Raw genomic sequence first — 20,615 nt, forward strand, 5'->3', positions numbered from 1 at the left:
ACATCTCTCCACCCGCCTCAGGTAGTAAAACCCATAAGCTGTTCCAGGCTGACCAATCACGTTTAAAAAATCAGTCCTGGGCCTGGTGAGGCCAGGTGGTCTTTCCTTGTGGCTGCCTAGAGTATGGTCTTACCTTTTGAGGTCAGAGCCTTGAAAGGCAGAGGGCGCTCTTAGAGTGAGCAGATCTCCTCTGAGTGCCCACAGAGCCCCACCTGGCCCAAACTCGACCATGTCCGGCAGACTGGAAGGACCCCAGACGCTCTGGGAGCGGAGCCCTCGGGGCAGTGGGTGGGGCCCGGGCCCAGAGGCCGCTGCCAGGAATTGGCGAGCCAAGGAGGCAGGTGAGTGAGCTTTTCCCAGGTTTTGGAACTCGCTCTTCTTTAGACTTTCCCCAGGAGGTACCAGATGGGAAGGAGGCTGGCATCGGGGGACCTTGGAGAGTGACGTTGACAGTTCTCCCGAGAGAGGATTCATTCATTCGTGGCCCACACACTTCTTGCGGCGGACTTCCTCTGGGTTTACCTTTCGAGCGCCAGGTATAGTCCACGCCATTGCCACCTTTTCTGTTGCAGAGGGGCTGCTGAGTGACGAAGAAGGGGTGGCTTTCCGCGAGGATGATGATGACCAGTCTGCTGTAGCTGAGGTGGCCATGTTCCCGGGACTGTCTGAGTCCGACAGCATACCCAGGAGCCCCGGAGAAGAGGAGGAGGAGGAGGAGAGCGCCGGGGAGAACCGGCTCGAGGAGGAAGAGGAGCAGCCGCCCCCGCCCGTGCTTCCCTGGAGGCGGCACCTCTCCCTGGGGAGTCGGCACCGGGGTGACAAGCCGGCCCACCGCCGCTTCCGGCGGCTGCACCACCCCATGGCCATGGACCTCGGGGAGCTGGACAACCTGATGGCCAGCATCATGGACGCGCCCACCATCTGCCCCGACTGCGGGGAGAGCTTCAGCCCCGGCGCCGCCTTCCTGCAGCACCAGCGCATGCACCGCCTGGCGGAGGCGGCCGCCGCGGCCAGCCTGGAGCCCTTCGGCCTGGCGGGCGAGTGCGGGGCGGTGGTGGGCGTGGTGGGCGTGGGCGTGGCCGGGGACTTCGGGGCGGGGCCTGCGCTGGCCCGGCCCCCGCGCGAGAAGCCCTTCCACTGCGGCGAGTGCGGCAAGGGCTTCAGCCGCAACACCTACCTGACCAACCACCTGCGCCTGCACACGGGCGAGCGGCCCAACCTGTGCGGCGACTGCGGCAAGAGCTTCAGCTGGCGCGCCGACCTGCTCAAGCACCGGCGGCTGCACACGGGCGAGAAGCCCTACCCGTGCCCCGAGTGCGGCGAGGCCTTCAGCCTCAGCTCGCACCTGCTGAGCCACCGGCGCGCGCACGCGGCCGCCAGCGGGGCGGGGCCGGCGGCGCTGCGGCCCTTCGCCTGCGGCGAGTGCGGCAAGGGCTTCGTGCGCCGCTCGCACCTGGCCAACCACCAGCGCATCCACACGGGCGAGAAGCCGCACGGCTGCGGCGAGTGTGGCAAGCGCTTCAGCTGGCGCTCGGACCTGGTGAAGCACCAGCGCGTGCACACGGGCGAGAAGCCCTACATGTGCTCCGAGTGCGGCGAGAGCTTCAGCGTCAGCTCGCACCTGTTCACGCACAAGCGCACGCACTCGGGCGAGCGGCCCTACGTGTGCCGCGAGTGCGGGAAGGGCTTCGGCCGCAACTCGCACCTGGTCAACCACCTGCGCGTGCACACCGGCGAGAAGCCCTTCCGCTGCGGCCAGTGCGACAAGCGCTTCAGCGACTTCTCCACGCTCACGCAGCACCAGCGCACGCACACGGGGGAGAAGCCCTACACGTGCATCGAGTGCGGCAAGAGCTTCATCCAGAGCTCACACCTGATCCGGCACCGCCGCATCCACACCGGCAACAAGCCGCATAAGTGCTCGGGCTGCGGCAAGGGCTTCCGCTACAAGACGCACCTGGCGCAGCACCAGAAGCTGCAGCTGTGCTAGGGCTGCGCCCCGGGAGGCTGCCCTCCCCCCTCCCCTCCCCCCTCCATGAGCACGTGGGGAGTGGGTGTCCTGGGGGGAGGGGAGACCCTATAGAAAGAAAGGGGGAGGGGCGGGAGGGACAATCGGAGAGTGACAGGAGCCTTTTGCTGTTAGGGGGTCCTGAAGGGGAGGGCTAAGAATTGTTCTTCTGGGGTGCTGTATATGTTGCCTGTCTCCTCCCCAACGAGGAAATGTTTGGGAGATGTGTTTGAGCGGGGTGACTTCCTCAGGTACACGCTGTTAAGAGCAGGCAGGGGGAGAACCTTGAGGACGGGGAGGTAGGGGGTGGGAGGGAGCGGGATGGCAGTGATAGCGTAGGCTGGGCTGTGATGGCCTGTGGGAATCCGAGGAGAGGGTGTGGTTGGAGTGAGGGTTATGGGGTGAAATAAAAGGCGGGTGTGAATAACTATCCTGGGCCCACCAGGTGTTAAAGCCACTGTTTGCCCTGTCCCCTCACGTCAGCTATAGTCCTTGGGAAAGTCGAGGAACCTTGTCCGTCCTATTGGAGAGGATATATTGTATGTTTGTCCCTTCCTTTCTCTGAGCCACAGTTAGCTGCTATTTTGAGGCATCCAGGGGAAACTGGGCAGAAAAGCTACACACCCTCATTTCAAGAAGGCAACCTCGGAGGTTTACAAATTCATAACTGTTTTTCAGATCTGGGAACCCTGGTCCTGCTCCTGGTTCTTTGCTACTTCCTTTGAAATAGTCCAGCTTCCTGCTGGGTCATGGTGGTCTGTGTGGGTGAGCAGACCCCCGCCCCCAGTGTCAGGTGTGTGCCAGGCTCCGGGTTTTCTTTCAGGTCTCACTTGGGACGTTTTACAAGGGAAATGGAACAATCTTAGCTACGTGTGACTTTCCCAGGTCAGCTGGGTGCTTGTTTGAAGTGAACCTGGGACCATCAGCAGCAGGTGCTCCAGCGACCTGCTGCAATAGTCACCAGCTCAGAGTTTTCCTGGCCTTCCGTGAGAAACGCAGGAAAACAAAAGGTCCCTTGTTGGGGTGGAAGGCTCCTTTGTTTCATTTGCCATCGCTTTGTATGTGTGTACCCTTCTCCCTCATAGCGATGGAGTAGATCACCGAACCCCCACCTCCGCCCATATTGACCTGGGCTCTGATCTGACTAGAAATTTTCTTTTTCCTACACAGGGAGGCACAGTAGAAAGCTCCAGGCTTTACACAAGGAGGGCACAAGCGAGGAGAGGTGAGAATGCAGAGTTGCCAAAAGCACAAGCCATGGATGGTTTCTGGTGGTTCTATAAATGCCAAACTAGCACTTTTGTATTTGTAAAGTGCTTTATACTTTTTAATGATTGTTAGTTGTTCCTCACACCTTTGTGAGGTAAATCAGTATTAGGGCCCGTCTTAGCGAAGGCCTGGGGACAGGAGTGCAGCAGGCTGTTCTGAAGAGAGGCTGGTAACAGTGTGGGTAGGTGTGGTCTGATCTTTTGTCTCTCCAGCTCAGCTGCTAGGAAGGCTTACCTGTTGTGATTTATATATTCAAATAAGAACACTGAAAATTTGTATGCTTGATGGAAAACTTAAGGCTAGTCTAGAAGGTCCAAAGATGTCCTTGTTGACAAAGCTGGTCTTTGTCACCTAATTAGGGTGTCCTAGGTGTGTTCCATTTCTAGTAGGGGGCTATAGTTAGATGACTCTTGTATAGATTTCAGTTACCTGTGCTGCAAACCCCTCCCCTAGGTTAGCCTTTAGACGTTAGAGTTATGGAAAGCAGTATTGTTTGCTCCACGAGCGAGTGTTACCCTGTACTTTTCCTGGAAGCATCTTCACAAACTGGGGGACACACTTGAAGGAAAAAGGAAAAAACCCAACTACAAGATTGTTTTTACAGTTTAGCAAATCTTTGGATGCCAGTAATCGATACTTGATCAGTTCTATTCTAGCAAAGAATCTCTTTGGGGACTGTAGAAAAGCATGTTATTGTCATTATAAAAACACGTAAAAAAAAAAATCCTGAGAAGCCCGGGTTTGTATCATGCTTGTTGATCTTGCCCTCTTAATCAGTTTACTGCTAGTCACAAATTCAAACAGATTTTCAAAAGAATCGTTTTGGAAGACACTAATTCCTTTTTATTTTCTTTTCGTTGAGAGTAGTACTAGAAAAGCAAGTGACCATTATTTATTCTGAATCTTGTAGTCTGAATACGAAGTGTATAAGACTCATCTGAAAATAATGTAACCAATTTATAGGTAACCTTATTCCTTGTTTTCATGCTCATCTACCTCTTCCAGCTGTTTTAAGTTCTTTCAAGTCTGTGCCTATGAAATCTCATTGAACTTTCGATTCCTCATGGGTTGCCTGTCCACTTGATGGGTTCTTTGGCTTTTTGCTGCCATTGCACGGGTGTGGCCTGCATCAAACACGTTACATATTAGCAGCTCTGGAGAAAGTTCAGTGGAAACTAATGTAAAATAATTTAGTGGCAGTAGAAATCTTTGGATTTCATTGGCGCCTCCTTCTTTCTGTTACTGTGGATGAGAGTTGGCTACTAGTTCAGTAGCCCTTCCGCGGGCAAACCCATTAGCAGAAGGAAACAGTCCAACCATCAACACCTACTCTCATGGTACATCTAAAATGTGATTCCATTTTGCTTACTCTTCAGGGAACACAATCTGCATTAAGTGAGGTTACATGCATTCAGGAGGTGGTTTCTTGTGTTTAGTTTTAGAATAATAGTATTTCTAAAGCAAACCCTGTTAACTGGTTCATTCTTAAAAACGTTACTCTAAAGACTCCTTCCACCAACTCATGAATGGTAGTGGAGGCCAGTGTATCATTTGTTTCCTGGGAGTTTGGTCCAGTGCAGGCTGCCCTTCACCGAGCAAAACCTGGGGCAGATTAAATAGGTTGAATGGCTTAAATCTTAAGCTCCGAGTTGGAAGGAGAAGACAAGTTAACCCCGTGAGCCATGTGGTCTCTTCAAGATGGAGAGGCTGTACATATGGGAAAAGTACAAATGAAGAACCTGTATTCACAGACCATCTGAGCTGTGTTTCTGAAGTTTGTGCACATTTTCCGTCACTGTAATGTTATTTGACAGCTGTTTGTTAAAATCGTGAATAATTTAATGATCCTAAGAGTAACAGGTTTTGTGTGAGTGTGTGCCTGTGTATGTGAGAATTGCCTTATTTTCAGGTTGTTTTATTTAATGATGGTTGCCTGGACAGTATTCTAGTGTTCAGCAACCAATATCGAATATTTGTCATTAAATCCTTTTCAGTCTTTTACCAGGTCTTGCTTTCTTCATTTGTCACTCATTAAATGACCACTCAGTTCAGTCTGTGGAATCTGTGCTCTGGTAGGACAGGGGTCAGCAAACCACCACATGCAGCCTGCTTGTTTTGGTAAAGAAAACCGGATTGCAATACAGTCAAACCCAGGCAGCCCAGCTTACATACTGTCCGTGGCTGCTTCTGAACGGCAGTGACAGGTTTAGTGGTGACAGAGGCCCATGGCCCACAGGCCTCTGATCGTTATCTGGTTCTTTACAGAAGTTTGCTGACGCCTGTTAGAAATGTCCAAGGGGATTCTCCATCATCCTGAGATCGGCTGATGTCTAACCAGTAATTCGCCCCCAGTGCTTTTGCACTCATGTAGCTCGGAGACATTGGGAATGCGTTAATGTTTTGCCATTGGTGTCAATTTCCAAAGAGCTGTATCTTAATTCCTTGTAAGAACCGGTCTGTGGGGAGTTTGGGCTGTGGACGGGGAAGGAAGGACGTTATGGAAAAGTAGTCTTAGGTCTCATCTCGAATCTATAAAAAAAAAAAAAAGTCTTCCTGAATCATATAACAAAGTATTTTCTTTCCCCCAGTTCTCAGAAATGTAACTTGACAGCAACTGATAACACTGTGCGGAACTTATCAGCCAGACTGGCCTTGGCTGAAAGTATTTCTTAGCTAGTCTCTGCCCAACTTCGTGGAAACAATGAGACAGCTGTTTGTAAGGAAGGGATTCACAAGAAACAGAAAAGAGGAAGCATACAAAGCACCTTATTTTCTTTCAGTGACTACAACTGCCTCCTTGTATGACAGTCCACGAGCCCTTTCTCTGCTGAGCAGGGACACTGAATGGTGGGTCCCAGTCCTGGAAGGAGGCCCTCAGTACTGGGATTACAGCTCTCCTTCCCAAGCAGCCAGCAGTCCAGCTCCTGGTCCCTGGGAAAACTATAGGTGTCCCCTGGGAAATGATCGTAAACCAAGTATTTGAACTACTTGTTCAGTGCCCTGTGGGTACAGACAGCAGTGTGCTGCATCTTCTGGGTCACACCGAGAGGGGACACTCAGCCTGAACCACCGTTAGAACAGGCATCAGTCCATATGAGAGATGCCTGCTCTAGTCACCTTGGAATTTCCAAGGCTTGGTTAGTTTAAGACAGGTTTTCTTAGCCTTAACTGCACAGTAGAATTACCTGGAGAGCTTTAAAAACAGACAAAAAACTGCTCAGAGATTGAGTAATGGGTCTGGGGTGAGGTGTTAAGTACCTGGGATTTTACAAATGCTTCCCAGGCAATTTTAACAGGCAACCAGGGTGGAGTCTGTAGGACCAGTTAGACCTCCTTTCTTCCTTGGGGATTGCAGTACGTAAAATCATAAGCCTGAGATCTTCTCTGTCGAGGGTATACAGATGGAGGGCACTGTCAGAAGCAGTGGGCTTGGCTGTCTGGCTACCCTTGGTTAGGCCTGCCCCTCACACACCTTCCCCAAATAGTTTATGCTAAGTAAGGGCCAGGAGTCGTGCCTGTCTTTGAAGTTCATTATGCCACACCAGATGGGCATCTCCGGCTGCTGCTGGCCATCCATCTCTGCCAATCAGACTGCCTGCTTCCCCTCTTTCTGATCTTCGCGGTCTCGGTTCACTTGACAAAGCAAAAGTCTGTGCATTACTCCTTTTCTCAGCAGCTTTTGGCAATCAAGTTTCCTCAATTTTGCCCCTGGGGGGAAAGGGAAGAGCACACCCATCAGGTCACCGGTTTGAACAGACTGTAGTGTTGGGCTTTTCCTGGGCAGAGCCCCAAGTGTCAGCACATCCCAGTTCCCTGCTGTTTTCAAGGTCACCTCTGCTAACCCAAAACACATCCCAATGGCTTTCAACTTCCAACTGCCCCAGGGATCCAGGCCTGTTCGCAGCCCTTTCTGTATCCATCCGGTGACCTGCCTCAGAGCAGCAGGGAGGCTTAGCTTTGGAAACCTGACAGGTGGGTGGCAAGGTGTTTCCTGTACCAAATTGGGAAGGTTGAAAAAAAGGCTGCAGTGTACGCAGTGGTCAAGCTGGCATTTCCACTCATCTCTGTAGTGGCAGGTTTGATGGCCCCAGGCCTCAGCAGTTACTGGAGAGCAGGATTCTGTGCAAGCAGATTGATGCAGTCATTTGTTCACAGAAGTGACTGCCCTGAGATCCCTCCCCTGACCCTTGAGGGCTGGAGCGATTCTTCTGCTGGGACGTTTCCATGACATCCTGTACACGGGGGGCAGCCACCCCTTTTTCCCCAAGGCTGTGGCTTATAGGGGCAGAGACTCTGAGAAGTTCCTCCACAGACATGCCGAGGACGCATGTGCTGGGCTTGCGCTTGCCGCTGGGGCGCAGGTATGGACAGTCTCACATGCACACTCCCGCGGGGTAAAGCGGAAGGCTGACTTTGTTCCCTGCCTCACATCACACTCGGCTGCCCTGTGGTGAATTATTTTGCAAACTCTAAGTATGACTACGGATTTGGACCCTGGTGGGGTGGGGGTGGGAGGAGGGGAGAGGAGGAATTCGTTAATGCTAAGGCTTCAAGTGTTACCCCACTTTCAAGATGGTACCTTCGGCAAAGGCTCAGGATGAAGCAGGGTGAGGATGAGGCCTTGTGCCACCGTAAGTCAGGAGTCACCACGGCTGTACATCAGGCATTGTCCACTTTCCGGGGCTTTGGTGGATGGGGGGAAAGATGTGTGACCTTGGAAAGACTCACAAAGCCAGCGCTGGGAAGGGATCTGGCAAGACATTTCTTCTGTGAGGTCTACTGTTAGAAAGTGTCAGAATCAAACCTTTGGCAGACCAGGACCATCTCAAGGCTTCAGCGGAAGCAGTTCTCTGCTCTCTGGGTTCAAGTTAAGGGACGTAGTAGGAGTCACGGACACGACTTCACAGCCAGGGACCGCTGGACGGAGGGAAGCTCTGTCCCACGTTGTGCAGCCTACACAGACTTGACCTTGGCCTCGTCTGTCCAGTGGAAAGATGCAGGCCATCCCTTTGAGGGTGTGCTGTGCTGGGAGCATGCAGGCCAGGCCTGGTGTTCACTGGCTGCCATCTTGAGCAAGGCTCAGACTTTTCTGGGTCCCTGTTTCCTCTTCAGGAGGCACTGTTTCTATTGACTCTCCCAATCTAATGTCTACTGATTGTCAAAGAGCTTAAAACCTACTTGGGAAACCTCCGTGGAGGGTTCTGCAACTCTCATGGGATTTCAGAGGTGGGAGGGCACTGCTCTCTTGCTGGGTCCCTGGCCTCGGTCCTCCACAACTAGAGGCGTATTACGCCTCCTTACAGACGAGGTGCCAGGTACCAGGAGAGCTGAGACGGGCTCGGAAACGACGTTCTCAGCTTTGGCTTCGCACCAGCAAACCAACACTGGAGGGGAGGCCAGCTGCAGAATTATGGAGGTGCCGAGGATACGCAGCTGACTTACAGCTGCCGAGAATTACTAGGCAGGGGAACTTAAAAATGGACCACACCTTCATCTGCAGGTAAGAAAACTGACCAGGAAAGGAAAGGGATGTGCCCTAACTTTGACAAAACTGAAAGAGAACCCAGAGTTTTCACTCTTATTTGCGGAAACGGTCTGCTTCTAAAATGAGAGAATACTCCGTTCCTTTGCCCTCCTCTTCTTCGCTCCGGCTACGTTTGTTCCTACTGCCTGAAGCCCAAGCCTGTACATGCAGGGCCCGCATTCCGCAAGCTGAGGTTGGAGGGTTGGAATTACATGGGTTCCATAGAAGGCTCAGGCAGCGTGGTGCGCTGGATAAGCCCGCCCTCTGCCCTCGTTCCAGCTGTTCTCTCTTATCTCTATTTGTTTTTCCTTAATGAATATGCTGGTAGAGTCAGCCTCCCGGCCCCGTGCCTTCTGGGCCTCCAGGAAGCTGTGTGCTCCCAGGCCGAGCTCGGCTGGCATGGACTCCAACTTTATCTTGCTTAGGGGACACTCAGACTTGGATGGGCTCCACTCTGCTCCCTGAAATCCTGTTTATTTTGGTCCCTTTCTTGAAGAACCTCATCGTCGCTTCCTTCACTCCATAAATATTGACTGAGTGTTCACTCTGGGCCCGACGTGGGGATACAGCTGTGCACAGCTTGTCAGTACAGTGTCCCCAGGGTGCTGTCCCAGAATGCATAGTTGAGTTGGGGAGACAGGTGAATAAGCAACCACCCGGGACTGTGACAGGAGCCTAGAGGGGGCCACTCCATCCCTCCGTGGAAGGCTGGAGACCCTGCAGGAGGTGCAGCTGGAAGCACGAGGGGGAGCTGGGAGATGCAATGTGTTGGGGGCAGGAGCGGCACGGAGTGACGTTGGTGTGTGTTCAGGTGGTGACGGGAGAGGTGGACGCTGTGACTCAGTTTCCCCGGGGTGTGCTGTGCTGCTCCTCAAAATCTGTGTTTCCTGGCCCCGGGGTCCCTGCTACAAACTATCCCCCTTTTCACCACAAGGATTTCAGCGTGCTCTTGAGCAGCTGAGTGGAGAGCTCTGGGTTCTAGGCCAGCTCTGCCGTTGATTGGTCAGGTGACCTTGGGAAAGTCACTTCACTTCTCCGGCCTCCGTTTTCTCACTTGTGAAATAGGGGGAGGAGAGTAGCCCATAGTTAAAAGCTGGACGCTCCAGAGCCCTTTTTAGCCCTAAAATGGGAACTCCACAAACACTTCGCACTCCCCTAGAGGACCTGAGGCGCCTCCCCTATATACCTAAGATTAAGCGAGAGGTCGTTCGCCAGCTGCTGAAAGAATTCTCACAACCAGGACTGGCTGCGTAACGTGCTCGGCTCAGTGCAGAATTAAGCACGGGGCTCTGAGACTGCAGACGTCACACGCTCTGAAGCCACCCTGTTCCTAACTGCACCGCTGGTTTTCCAGACGACAGCTGGGGCAAGGAGGACTTCAGATCCCAGCCCGCGAGGATATTCCTACCCTAATGGCCAGGGTCCCTGCTGGGATGATGACAGGGCAGGGCAGGTGGTCCACCTGGTACCCATCCCCTGTTGCCAGCACCCAATTAGGGAAGAAGGACTGAATTTGCTAGTGCAGGTTCTGTTTCTTGAGGCAAGACTGCACTCTTAATTAGTGGGGAGCTTCAGGTTTCTAGAACAGACTGGTGACTGTTCCAGGGTTTGTAACTGACCCAGGGCCCCCTGCCCTTGGGGACAGAGTGGCCAATCCACTTTTTCTTAGTCCTCCCTTCCCCCTCCATTCTGTCATAATGAGCCTCTTTCATGCCTCACAACAACTCCAATCCTTGCTCATTACCCTTCTGTGGGATGGGGGTCATGACACAGGAAAAGCCTCCTCCCCTCAAAAAAAACTTCCCCCCAGTCCACTGCTGCTTTAAGAAGCACTTCCTGTAGCTAGAGGGACTGAGTGGTCCTCACCTTGAGTCACTTAAGGGAATGGGAGATTTTCTTCTGAATTCTATTTTTAAAAATAGAATTTCCTTATTTTTGTAGTATGAAAACTCTGTGGGCATTACACTGGTCCAGGTTTTATTTTGAATTTGCAGTCCCCTTAAAATCTTAGCAGGGAGGTGTTGCCTTCATAAAAGTCCTTTCCCTCTCACATTCCACTGGCTCCCTCACTCTTCATTATCATGCAAATAAACCCATTTTTCTCCCCTACCTCGTGTCTCTTCCCTTCTTTTTCTTGATTCTCATAATGACCCGACTTCTTCATGTTCAATGATATCTTGAAGTTATCCTGGAATTCTTCGGTTTGCCATTCCTTCTGCCATCCTGACTCCCTTCCTTCCCCATCTCAGCAATTCAGTCCAGTTTGGGTTTTGTCTGTCTGTCTATCCACCCATCCATCCGTCCATCCATGGTGCTGACTTTGCGTCAGGCAGGGAACCCAGCACTGGGGACACACATGAAATGCCTGTGAGTGCCTCGGGGTGGCACGGGGGAGGCAGAATATATAACTAATCACCATGCAATTGGATATGCACAAGGCACAGAGGTGACATGGGAAGGGGGGTAAGTGTTAGGAGGTGCATAAGAGGTTGAGAGGGTGTGTGGGTAAGAGAGCTCTAAGAAGGAACACTGTACAGGCATGGGAGTTTGCAAAAACATGGCATATACTGGAAGCTCCAAGTTTTGGCCTACAGTTGGAGCATGGCCGTGAAGAATCTGTGGAGGGAAAAAGACTAGTGAGGATTTGGTCTGGAAGGTAGGCAGGGGCTATACCTTTCTACCTTAAGCGGCCTTTTTATGTTGTTGTAAGGCACTCAGCATTATCCTAAAACTGCTGAGCGAGACTCTGCTGAATGGTTTTAAGGGAGTGACACAGTCGGGCTTTGTTTCAGATGGTCCACTCTGGCAATGATGCTAAGAATGGAGTTTTATGGGCGACTCTCTGGGGCAGGAGGCAAGGCAAGAGGTGACGAGGGCCTGAACCCAGGCTGTGTTCCCAGGGAGGGAGAGGACACCTTTGGGAGGTACTTTGGAGGTGATAAGCAGTAGGATTGAATGATAAATTGGAGGCGGAGTTGGGGGATGACATCCAGGTTTCTGGCTTGAGAGGGTGGGTGCAAAGGGGTGCTGTGACCACACTCAGTCATTTCCTGAAGCAAGGTCCATTCCACCTTAGGCCGGCCTCAGCTGCTCCCTGCGTCCTATTTTGTTAACACTACATAAATCAGACCTTTATTTCTTGCTTAGATTCTTGAAGTATCCTCTTAATGTCTTCCAATCCATCCTACCCACTGCTGCCAAAGTAATCGCCCAGGGACAGCTGAACAAGCACCGTCTAAGGTTGCTCAATGCACACTGAATAATCTCCAAGTTCTGTAGCCCAACTATCCATATTCCTTACAGGAAGGACATGGACACGTGCTGTTTCCCCCGAGGGTCTAATTTTCCAGAGCAGGTCAGGCACGTTACATGTGAATTAGTTAAATGTCAAACGGTCTTTAGAAGGGGAATGGAATTCCTGCTCTGAGGGGAAGAAAGCAGGAGGCAGAGGTGACCCAAGGTGACCTAGTCTCTTCCCATCACGTCTCTCCAGGTGTGTCTTCCATTCTCCCCTGTGCTCTCTGCTCTGTCCACACTGGTCTCAGACTTGCCTGAAAATGACACCCCTTTCCCACCTCTGTGTCTCTGCAGACTCCATTGCCTCTGCCTGGAATACCGTTCCCCACATTCAACATCCAGCCCAAAGCTAAAAGGCCTGGGGTAAGTGCCCTACCCAGCTGGGATCCTCTAGAAACTTCTTACCTCTCTTTGGCACTTTGCCCATTTGACTACATACAATATTGACCATGTCTCATAATTTATAGCACCCATTTGACTAGGAGCGGAGATGGAACACTGGAAACCTTAGGCCTGGGTACAGCCTCGGGTGGGATTTGTTAGTTTGCATTTTTTCCCATCAAAATTAAAACATTATAACCTACATCAAACACACAGAAAAATGCAGCATATGATATAATGTATCCTCAGGACCCATCACCAGAAGAATGAACAGATTGCCTCCAACACCTCGCCACCCACAGTTTAAGAAATAAAATATTATATGTACAATTTGAGCATTAGCCCACACACCCCATTCCCAGTGCTGGCCTTCACACCGCTTTCAGAATCTAGGATGAGTTGCCAAAATGTAGAAATAGAGACATTTCACATAAAGATTGGAAAGTTTTTGCTTTCCTCAAAGAGTCAGAAGATCTGGTGGGTAACTTGGGGTGGACTCCCAGCAACAGAATATGGGCTGCCCCACCCCTCCCCCTACCCCTCCCTAAAGTCTCTTAGCCGCAGGGGGCTTCACTTATACTGATGTCGGGCTCCTGCAGGTAAACCCTCTGAGGTCAGAAAGCTTTTTTATGACTGGAACCGAACCATTTGCTGGATAACCTTGAGTAAATTATTCCTATTTACCTCTCTGTGCCTCCATTTCCTCATATGTCAAATGAGGATAAGCAGAGTACCTACTTCTGAGTATTATAAGGATTATTATATAAAGTGTTTACAACAATACCTGGCATGTGATTCTCCTGCTGGAGGCCCAGAGTCTTTTATCCAAACCCTTGGGGCTAGATGTGTTTTGGAATTCAGATTCCTTTTGGATTTTAATAAGGTAGTAAGTATAAATGTCATATATTACATAACAGCCCCAGCAGGATCTGGGCCAGCCCCTAGTAATTACACACACTGACATTTCTGCAGGAAAAAAAAAAGCATGGGGATTCACATTAAGAGTGACACAGACGGAAGTAGCTTACCCATTTCAGGGAGGGGCGGGCTGCCTAGAAGAGGAGGCCAGTTCCAATCCCAGAGGTGCCCTGGCCCCTCACCCCAGACTTCAGCTCTTTCTTGGATATTTGGGCGTACCTGTGAGAGGAGAAAATTGTGAGGTTGGTTTTTGTTCTTGCTCTTGGTCTGTTGGCTAATAATTTTGTAGTTGTGGGACAGACAGGACCCCGGAGTTTCTGCAACAGCTGGTTTGGCTGCCCTTCCCGGCCACCTCCCACCTCCCACCTTTCCGGCCTTCTGCCACTCTCCAGGCCATCCACCTACCTGTCAGCTCCACCGCGGGCCTCTCCTGCCTCATCAAGTCCGCTGCTATCCATTGCTACCTGGCACCCTATGCTGCCTCATCCCCCCTGGGAAAACACTCCCCACCTGGCAGGCAGGCCTCCTCACTCCTCTTCGCCCCCCTCCCTTTTCCCAGCTCCTGGTCTGCTGCTCAGCCTCTTCCTCCTGCCTCCTTCCTCCATCCTAGATTCTGAAAGCAGCGTGAAGGCCTCCTGCCAGAAGAGTGTGACCTCACTCTGCTACCCGAGTCCCATCCATCCTTCAAGGCCTAGCTGAGGTCCCACCTGCTCCGTGAGGCTTTCCCCTCTGTTCTCCGGACTCATAGATACCTCGCCCTGAACCCAGTGGCCGAGCACCTATCTGTGCTTTCACTCACCCATTCACTGCGTACTCTGCGCAGGCACCCCGGTGGGGGCAGGGCAGGGCAGGGGCGGGGAGGGCAAGGCAGGGCAGGGCAGGGCAGGGCAGGGCAGGGCCCAGGCTCCGGCGGCCGCCTTCTTCCCTCCGAGCCTCTGCTGCCCCCGCGCGGTGCTTCCCGTGCGCTGCACCCCAGGCCTGTGGGTTGGAGTTTGGACAGCCCTGCACCGCAGGGTCTGCGCCCAACCTAAGTAAGGATGGAGGGCTTCGCTGGCCAAAATATTCCGAGGACTTTATGCTGGTTCAGTTGAGTCCGCCAGCCGGTCAGATCCCCTCTCCTCTTTGCTCACACCCCCTCTGCCCTTTGCCCTTTGGCGACAAGCCCATCCCTTGCCTGTGAGAATTGCCCTGGTGGGTTTATAGGTGTGGGGTTTCACTAGGCCGAACACGCGGGTGAGAAGTTTTTCTCCCAGAGGCCACCGCCTTCCTTTCCTTCCTTCAGTGTTGGCATCAACACACGAAGGCGTGCACACCTTACTTACCATGCTGACCTGACGCTGCCTCTTGGGTTTTGTGCAGCGGAGAAAAGCAGGAAGCAGTTTCCTTTCTCACCTGACCCCACCGCTGGGGGTCACTCCACCATGAAGCCCATCAGTCCCAGGGGCTTTTGAAGGTGATGGAAACCTGCTCATCTGCTCCAGAGTGTTGTTTTTCCTTTCTCTTGAAGAGTGAATGCTAAACTATCTCCTTTGTGGTGATCAAATTCAACTGAATTCTGAATCCATCGATTCCCTGGGTTAGAGAGAGGCCATCTTGTTGTTGGGTGGGACTCTGGTCGTGTCTGGGGTCAGACAGGCAACACCCTGGTCTTAGAGGGAGTCAGCACTCACCTCCCGGCACTCCGACCCCACAGCAACCTCCTCACCTGCTCCAGGTCACACGGTCCCGACGGGCGCCGAGTGTTTCTCTGCACTGTTGGTCCTCCATTCAGTTAATGACTGTGTTATTATTGAAGTCCCCCAAAGGTGTCTTGATTGGCCTCCTCTCCTGAGAGCAACTGAGGATGAGGGGCTAGTGAGTAAGATGGACATGTTAAGTCTGGAGGTGGGGGGTAGTAGCTAAGGGCTGAGGAGAAAGATCAGTTTTCAGGGAAATTCATACCTGTGCCTTTATTTCCCAGGAACTCATGGTGTGGCTTCATTGTGTGACTCGAAATGTTGGCATATGGGTTTATGACGTGCTGGAGTGGCCAACACACACACTCTGGCAACGATGCTAAGAATGGATTTTTATGGGCGACTCTCCGGGGCAGGAGGCAAGGCAAGAGGCGACGAGGGCCTGAACCCAGGCTGTGTTCCCAGGGAGGGAGAGGGCACCTTTGGGAGGTACTTTGGAGGTGATAAGTGGTAGGATTGAATGATAGGTTGCAGGCGGAGTTGGGGGGTGAAATCCAGGTTTCTGGCTTGAGAAAGTGGGTGCAGAGGGGTGTTGTGAGTACACTCAGTCATTTCCTAAAGCAAGGTCCATTCCACCTTAGGCCGGCCTCAGCTGCTCTCTGCGTCCCATTTTGTTAACACTACATAAATCAGACCTTTATTTCTTGCTTAGATTCTTGAAGTATCCTCTTAATCTCTTCCATCCAGGTGTGTTCTAGGGACTGTGAGCAGACTGGCATAGGCGTGAGGGCTGGCTGCATCTCTGCTTCTCCTTCCCCTGCCCAGGCCATCTGCCAAGGGCATGCACGCCCTCCCGGGTGCCCCTCAAGGGTTCTCCTGGGTTCCAGGGAGTCTCCTGCACAGGACTGGGTAAGAAGTAGGTGACCCAAGGAAGCCGGCGCTCCCATGCTCCAGGGCTCTGCTGTGCTGCTGACAACCCATCCACTAACCCCCACTCCCCATTCTGCTATAAACATTGGGCAATTCAGGCTGCATGATTCAGTGGAAAGATAAAGGCTTTCACATCAATCTATCTGGTGTAAATGGCCCGGCACTTACCAGTTAGCGTGACCATGAACAAGTTTCCTTACCAGTGACGTGGGAATTCCTACCTCATAGGTGTCTGGTGAGGATTAAATGAGGTGAGATATGTCAGTCATATGTTTCACGCCGGAAACATAGTAGGTGCTTAATCAAGCTTAGTTCCCCCTTCCAGAACTTTCTGCCCACCCCAGTTTCACGCGGCTTTTCTAATAGGAGACGGTAATACCTGGAAATGGAGGGGAAAGGAGAAAGGTATGTGTTCACATAAACCACAACTTCCTCCAGATTAGGCATTAAAACATTTATTATTCTCTTCATTGAGCTGTGCGAAGGAATAGGAATTTTTAAAAGGAGTGATTGTGCAATTAACAAAAGAAGTAGAATAGGCACAATTCTAAAATTAAAGAGGCCTGAAGAGCTCAGAATCAGCAGCTGGGACTTGGGGACCTTGTCTGTTCTCTGAAGGGTTGGGTGGGGCAGGAAGCTTCTGGTTGGGCTGATGACTGGGAAGGTTTCTGATAGGAGGAAGACACTAAGATGGCTGTCTCCTAAAAAGGGACCCGGACTTGTGCCCGTGTTACTGTCCGTATGAAGCGAGAAGGGGGGAGTTTGCTGACAGACATCTAACAATGTCCACACCCACATCCTTGTCACCGCCGGCTCAGTGAGTCTTTGTTTTCAGGGTCTCCTTGTGCTGTTCCACCAGGGAGCCAACCCACTCCATGGTTTTCTGCTTGGCTTTCTCCCAGCTGAAGAGGGGCTCATACCCAAGCTCTCGCTGAGCTTTCTTATAGGAGACGGTGAACACACTATTCAACAATGTCACTACATGGCGGTTGAAGGGGGGTTGGTATTGGTAAACTGGACTGAGCAGGAAGCTCACGATTTCCAGCAGGAAGCCAAGCCAGTACTTCAGAGATATGGGAAGGCTCATTCTGGAATCAAGGCAGAAGCCCCATTCTTTGCTCAAATTGTAATTGAGGTCATCATAGCTTTGGTGAGGTGTGTCATCTGAGATGTAGTAGAACTGTCCTTGGATGTTTGGGACCTTCTTGGGGTCCCGCAGGGCCCTCAAAGCTAGAATGTGGGCCCAGGCCACGTTGCCGACGTAGGCTGGGTTGACAATGGACAGCTTGCTGTTATGTGTCAGGACACCGTTGTTCTTCAGGGCATGGTCAATAAAACCATAAAGCAGCGGGCTTCCTTCCCCGTAGATAAATGGGGGCCTTAAGGCACAAGTATACAAAGTGCCACCGTTTTTAAGAGCCCACCCATTCGCCGCCAGCACAGCCTTCTCAGCGAGCTTTTTGCTGTACGGGTATGGAGAAGACCATCTTGTTTCATGATGTTCTTCTTCGTGGGCATTCTGGATGACTTCTCTGTAGGAGTTGGGCCCAGCCACCTCTATGGTGCTGGTATAAATGAAGACAGGCACACTAGCCTGGGCACAGGCCTCCAGCAGGTTCTGGGTACCTGCCCATAGGGAGCACGCTTCAGTGTCAGGGAATAACCCACAGGCCCAGCCACCCCCACAGACCATGCCCATCCCCCCACCCCAAGGGGGGGGCGATTCCCGCAGATCAGGAGTGAATTCTTCTGTGACTCTGGCTGAGAGCTGACCAAGCTAGAGCCAGAGGAAAGTGCACAAATCAAGAGACCTACGTCTGGGTTCTGGAGAGCAAGGATTCCTAGGCTTTCGGATTGCATGGACCTGTGGGGGTACTTCTAATTTTGGAAAAGGACAGAGGGTTGTCACTTTACATTTCGCTGAGTAAGGACATTTGAAAATGATCATTTATCATCCCTACCTCCTCATTAAAGACAGGCTACTTTAAATTTAAAACATTAGGAGGCCATACTCTCAGAATACGGACAGTCCTCCAGAGTTTAGGCAAAAGAGGACAGTTGAAGGGTGCCCATCACACACACACAACGCGCGTGTGCACACCATATAGGTCATACACACTCTTAAACACATAATGAATTGTTTGTATTGCTCTCATTTTTTGAGGACCAATAAAAAACGCAGTCACGGGCACCTTTCTTTGAGGGTCACTGAGCAAATGATTAGTGGGTTCTGGGGAGAAACTGGAGATCCAGATTCAGTTCTTGATTGTGTGTCCCCTACAAAGGCTGCTCCTAATTCTGGCTGTGACTCCGTTATCCTCAGGTGTGAAAAGTGGGGGTGATAAACCTTCCTTGTACTTAGCATTGGGGATCTGTGCACAGGCCTTGTGGGTGCAGCCTGGTGGGGAAACGGAAAGAGGAGTGCGCCCTCTGGCGGTCATAACGGGAGGGTCTTGTATTCTTCATCCCTGAAGAATGAAGGGATTTTTTGGGCAAAGCCTCATTTTGTTTTTGGTTTGCATTTTTAAAATCCCTTTTTAGGTCTTTATGTAATTTGATTATGGGGAGAGACAGCCACATTAAAAAAAAATTAAATCTAGAGGCGGGGAATATTTGGAGCTAATTTACCTGCAGAGGGGGAAATGACAGATCATTGTGAAATATTTTCTACGCCTGGGAGTGATACTGGTTTTATTTTAGTCAACTGATGCCTCTTAACACTGCTCAGGGATTTCAGATGTCCTGTTGCTGGGAGCTGTGGAGAGTAGGAATTATGAGAGCATCCGAAAACTGAAAACTGGTTAATCTTAGCACCCTCCTTGCAATGTGGGGGTGGTTAGGGGTGTGACTAAGTAGAAACTAGAGGGGTCTTTTTTGAGTTGGTGCTACTCTCGGCTGGAGACCCAAAGCAGAAAGTTGCTTTAGAAAAGGAGTCTCTGAATAGACTAACTCTGGAGGGCAGGGCATGGACAACAGATGGGCCAGGGGGTTGGGATGCTGTGGTCCCAGAGAGACTGGCCTCCAGGAATCAGAGGGATGATATAATATGACAGGCTAATAGGGGATTTGAGCTAAACCCTTGAGCAAATGCTTCTAGATATACAGTAGATTGGAAAGCTACAATTCAGAAAGAGCCTTTCTGAAGCAATTGTTTGAGGATCCAAAGAGAATGTAGTTTGGGCTACCTCCTGGCTAGGAACTAGTCTTTAAGACTAGACCTGGTAGTGGGCTGAAGAAATGGTATTATGGATAATGGGAAACTATTACTGTTAAGAAACTATTCTGGGAAGGCAAGTGCTGGATAATTCTGTAGGGCCAGACCTCTGTGAATCAACTCTGCTACCGTGTTGCCCCCAAAATAAGACCGGGTCTTATATTAAGTTGTGCTCCAAAAGACGCATGAGGGCTTCTGTTCAGGGGATGTCATCCTGAAGAATCACGCTAGGGCTTATTTTCCAGTTAGGTCTTATTTTCGGGGAAACACGGTAGTTCTTGTGAGAAGATTCTTTCTGTGAGGTGAGTGGGGAGGCTCTAGTTCTCATTACCCTTGGAGGTCCTGTGTGGGAGGTCCTGCCTGAAGGAAACCGGCCCAGAGCTGTGGCCCATCACTGGTAACTGACTGGGTGCCGCCTCATATCGCAGAGCCCTTAGTTCTTGGCCTTACTGTGTGCCCACCACCTTAGAGCCACACAGAAGGGCTGAAACCATGACTAAGGAGGCCGCTGTTAGGTCTGGTCCCAGCCCAGGGCAGGCAGGAGGTGGCTGGTAGCAGGAGTTTGAGGTTGGGTTGTAGTCCACACTTGACTGGAGCAGCAGGTGAGATTTTGTGGCCTCTGGAGTCACACAGGTGTGGGTTTACATTCTAGCTCTCCCTCTCTGACCTGTGGGTCCCTGGACAACTCAGCCTGTCTCAGCCTTCTTTTTCTCATCTGAGAACCTGAGGATAACAGCCTTGCCTCTCTCAGTTAGTAGTGCTAAGCAATAACACAGAGTTCATCAGGGGGTCAATGATGGGGGCTTCTCTTCTCTCCCTTATCCCGTTTCCCCAGCCTCACTTGCCCACTCCACTCCATCTCCTCCCCTGGGAGACTGTACCTTTCAGATTGACATTCAGGATGGTCTCTTTCGGAATGATATTAAAGACGTCAATGACAGAGGCGGTGTGAATGACAGCCGAGGTGCCCTGGCAGGCTCTCTTCACGCATTGCTCATCCAGAATGTCTCCTTCCAGCAATGTCAGCTTGACCTTGCTCTGGAGCTCTGTGTAAAACACCCGTTAGGTCATTGGCAGGCTTTCTGAATCTGGGAGTTTCCTGATAAAGGTGGCATTTGATCAAGGTCCTCAAAGACAGGCAGATTGGAGGGAGGGGGGGAAGGGAAGGACAGTCCAGGGAAGGCAGAAGGACACAAAGGCACAGAAATCAGAATGTGTGGTGTTCACTGGGAAATAGCAGATGTCTCCTTCCAAAACAGAATGTGAGCCGTGAAGACTGGAACACAAAACTGTGCAAGAGACTCGTGGTAAGTTCCTAAAATTCACTAAAGTGAGGAGGGTGATGGTGGAGAGTGGTTAGAAGAGGAAAGAATGTGAATTTCATTCTGTAGGGAAGGA

At 51.4% G+C, this 20,615-nt stretch overlaps 2 protein-coding genes and 1 long non-coding RNA gene across 4 annotated transcripts in view; 1 reads left to right on the top strand and 2 right to left on the bottom strand.

Annotated features, from left to right (window-relative positions):
* Positions 1-5,278, top strand: part of ZNF697 (zinc finger protein 697) — a 26,262-nt gene extending 20,984 nt beyond the window's left edge. The window contains exon 3 of the mRNA XM_081026745.1: positions 573-5,278. Within this exon, the coding sequence (XP_080882871.1) occupies positions 573-1,990 (1,418 nt within the window). The 3' untranslated portion in view covers positions 1,991-5,278. The remainder of the gene's footprint in view (positions 1-572) is intronic.
* Positions 4,102-14,205, bottom strand: LOC308487885. The gene is made up of 3 exons (XR_013991794.1): positions 13,803-14,205; positions 13,508-13,616; positions 4,102-5,806 (listed from the first exon to the last, which is right to left on the bottom strand). It is a non-coding gene; the product is annotated as an uncharacterized lncRNA (long non-coding RNA).
* A 2,232-nt stretch (positions 14,206-16,437) lies between these two features.
* Positions 16,438-20,615, bottom strand: part of HAO2 (hydroxyacid oxidase 2) — a 33,871-nt gene continuing 29,693 nt past the window's right edge. The window contains exons 3-4 of one of the 2 annotated variants that reach the window (XM_081026743.1): positions 20,099-20,263; positions 16,438-17,629 (exon numbers count right to left, since the gene is read on the bottom strand). In XM_081026743.1, coding sequence (XP_080882869.1) covers positions 16,818-17,629; positions 20,099-20,263 — 977 coding nt within the window. In that variant the 3' untranslated portion in view covers positions 16,438-16,817. The remainder of the gene's footprint in view (positions 17,630-20,098; positions 20,264-20,615) is intronic. The other variant, XM_081026740.1, reaches the window with a different exon arrangement.

The sequence above is a fragment of the Rhinolophus hipposideros genome, assembly GCF_964194185.1.
Source record: "Rhinolophus hipposideros genome assembly, chromosome: 19".
NCBI classification, from domain to species: domain Eukaryota; kingdom Metazoa; phylum Chordata; class Mammalia; order Chiroptera; family Rhinolophidae; genus Rhinolophus; species Rhinolophus hipposideros.